At 52.8% G+C, this 2,946-nt stretch overlaps 1 protein-coding gene across 1 annotated transcript in view; it reads right to left on the reverse strand.

The window, feature by feature from the left end:
* Positions 1-867: 867 nt before the first annotated feature.
* Positions 868-2,946, reverse strand: part of LOC147467986 (uncharacterized) — a 36,778-nt gene continuing 34,699 nt past the window's right edge. The window contains exon 5 of the mRNA XM_086556215.1: positions 868-1,960. Coding sequence (XP_086412341.1) covers positions 1,414-1,960 — 547 coding nt within the window. The 3' untranslated portion in view covers positions 868-1,413. The remainder of the gene's footprint in view (positions 1,961-2,946) is intronic.

The raw sequence follows: 2,946 nt of genomic DNA on the forward strand, positions 1-2,946 counted from the left end.
AGAGAGAGCGTGACGTGTGAGAAAGATGAGTGAGAGAGAGAGAGAGGAAATGAGAGAAAGATGTTGAGGGAGAAGAGAAATGAGAGAGAGGAGGAGAGGAGAGAGAAGTGAGAGAGTTGAGACAGAGTAGAGAGAGAGATGAGAGATGAGGAAGTGGAGAGGAGGAGGTGAGAGGTGAAAAGAGAGAGAGGAGGAGGAGGAGGAGAAAGTAAGAGTGTGGTGGAGGAGAGAGAGAGAGAGAGAGGAGAGAGAGGAGGTGAGACACAGACTGGAGTGAGAGAGGAGAGAGAGAGAGAGGAGAGAGAGACGAGACGAGAGAGAGAGAGAGTGAGAGAGAGAGAGAGAGATGAGAGAGATGAGAGAGAGAGAGGAAGAGAGAGAGAGAGTGAGCGAGGAAGGAGGGAGGGGAGGGAGGGTAGAGGCTCGAGAGCAGAGAGGAAGAGAGAGAGAGAGAGAGAGAATAGAGTGAGAGAGAGACGATGATGCGTGTATGTGATTGTCGAGTGTGTGTGTGTGATAGTATGTGTGTGAGTGTGGGGTGGGGGGGAGAGGGTGGGGGGTGGGTGGGAGGGAGTGGAGAGTAGTGTGTGGTGTGAGTGGAGGCGTGAGGGGGTTGAAGTGTTGTGGTCGGCGTGAGGGGTGAGGAGAGTGGTAGGTGATGGTGTGAGTGGAGAGATCTAGTGAGGAGAGATGTGGGAGATTGAGAGTGTGTGAGCCGGTAGGAGTGGTAGATGGTGTGCCCCTGCGTGGGGTAGTTTGTGGTGTGCGTCAGGGGGGGGTCGGTAGTGAGTGTGAGTTGAGTTTGCAGTGAGTGGGAGAGAAAGAGAGAGAGAAAGAAAGAGAGAGAGAGAGAGAGAGAGAAAAGAAGAGAATAGGAATGCGTCTCCGAAGAGAGGGACGAGGACAAGGCCTCCTCCGCGCTCTCTCCCTCTCCAAGCAATAGGAACTTTTTGTACATAACATCTTGGGTTTGTTGTCACTTTGTAAAAACACCTTTGGCATCATGTTGGCACCGCGCGACTCTCCTGCCGTCGCGTTGGCACTGTCATACACTGAGCTTATCCCTGAAGATGAATTATCGTAGCACCGTTGGCACTGCTCGTCTGTCTCAAACAGTGATCGCATCACCGTTAACGGGGATCCCTTAGAAAAAAAACAAACAACAACAACAACGGTAACGGAGTCCATTGCACGGAGAGTTCTAGAGGAACTTTGATCACCTTTCGTTACCGTTTTTAAGTAGTTCTTCGCCGCAGCAGGAAGAAGAAGAAGAAGAAGAAGAAAAAAAAAAAGGAAAAACGGAAGCCACTTAAATTCCTGTCAATGGAGTGTCATAAGTCTAGGTAAGTATCACCCGATGTCCAGAAGCACCGCAGCTGCTGATCGCCAGCGCCCATGGCACCTCCTGCGCCCTCAGGAGACCCCGACAACCAGCCTCGCCGCCGCCCACGCCCACACGACGACCAGGACGAGGGCGAGAGGGCACGGCGGGCGCGGGGCGAGGGGCCCGGCGCTGGTGTGGGCGGGGACGGCGAGGGTGAGGGCGGCCGCGGGAAGGGCGGACAGCAGGCGAGGCGACCGCGCCATGACGGCGCCCGCGATCCTCTCCGCCTCCACCTCGCACGCCCGCGACACGAGCGGCGGAGGAGGCGCCGAGGAGGACGATGGAGGAGAGGACCCGCCCGAAGAGGAGTCCGAATGGGCGGCGAAGGCCCCGCGGGCGGCCGTGGGCGTGATGAGCACCAACAAGTGTCCCTCGAGGGTGATGTGTCCGCGGACCTCACACTCGGAGACCGACACGTGGGCGGCGAGGGCGGCCACGAGCGCCGAGGCCGTGAGTGGGCGGCGCGACGGGAGGGCGACCGCCGCCACCTCCACCGCCCGCGTCGACCACGTCAGAGCCACGCCGCCCCCGCACACGCGCCCGCAGCACCAGCCCGAACTCGCCACGCCCACGCACCTGCAAGGGAGGGAGGGAGGGAGGGGGGAGGGGGGAGGGGGGGGAGAGAGGGGGAGGGAGGGGAGAAGAAGGAGAAGGGGGGTGAGCGAAGGGAGAATAGAGAGGGAGGAGATGGGGGGAAACGTTAGACATTTGAACTTTCTGTGATGATTATGATGATAGTGATGATGATGACGACGATGGTGTTAATGATGGTGAGGATGGCGGTAATGGTAATGGTGATGGTGATGGTGATGATGAAAATGAAAATGAAAACGAAAAACGAAAAAGAAAACGAAAAACGAAAAATGAAAATCAAAATTAAAACGAAAAACGAAAAAGAAAACAACAATGAAGATAACAACCATAACAACCCCATCTCAAAACAAGAACAAACAAACATCCATAACAACAACAACAACAACAACAACCAAACACCTTCTACCAACCAACACCGCCAATGAACACCATAAAACCAATATTAATAATACATAACGAAACCAATAGCCGGCACAGCAATACCAATCACATTAATAGCGCGCCAAAGGCATCGTCGAACATCTGGCAACGCGCAGAATTATTCTTTTGATGATAATGAATCAGAATTTTGTTCAGGGGATACGAGCGTAATCAACTTACGAGTGAATAACATGAAATGCCGGTTATACAACGTTTGGTTTTGATGTTATTCACGATCTCGTATTTCATGGGCGGTTTTAATTGCGATATATATACATATACATATATATATATTTATATATTTAATCCTTTGTGATATCGGAATGTTTACGGACAATCGCACGTTGGCGAAGGAGGAAAAGGAAAGATAGATGAATTGAGAGAGCCAGAGAGAGAAAGAGAAAGAGAGAGAGAGAGAGAGAGAGAGAGAGAGAGAGAGAGAGAGAGAGAGAGAGAGAGAGAGAGAGAGAGAGAGAGAGAGAGAGAAGATAGGAACTGTGGAGAGGAGTAGGAGAGGAGGAGGATGAGAGGACGAGAGAGAGGAAGGG

The sequence above is a fragment of the Penaeus japonicus genome, unplaced genomic scaffold (genome assembly GCF_977035675.1).
Source record: "Penaeus japonicus unplaced genomic scaffold, GWHDUDI00000001_assembly GWHDUDI00000032, whole genome shotgun sequence".
In the NCBI taxonomy this organism is placed as follows: Eukaryota; Metazoa; Arthropoda; class Malacostraca; order Decapoda; family Penaeidae; genus Penaeus; species Penaeus japonicus.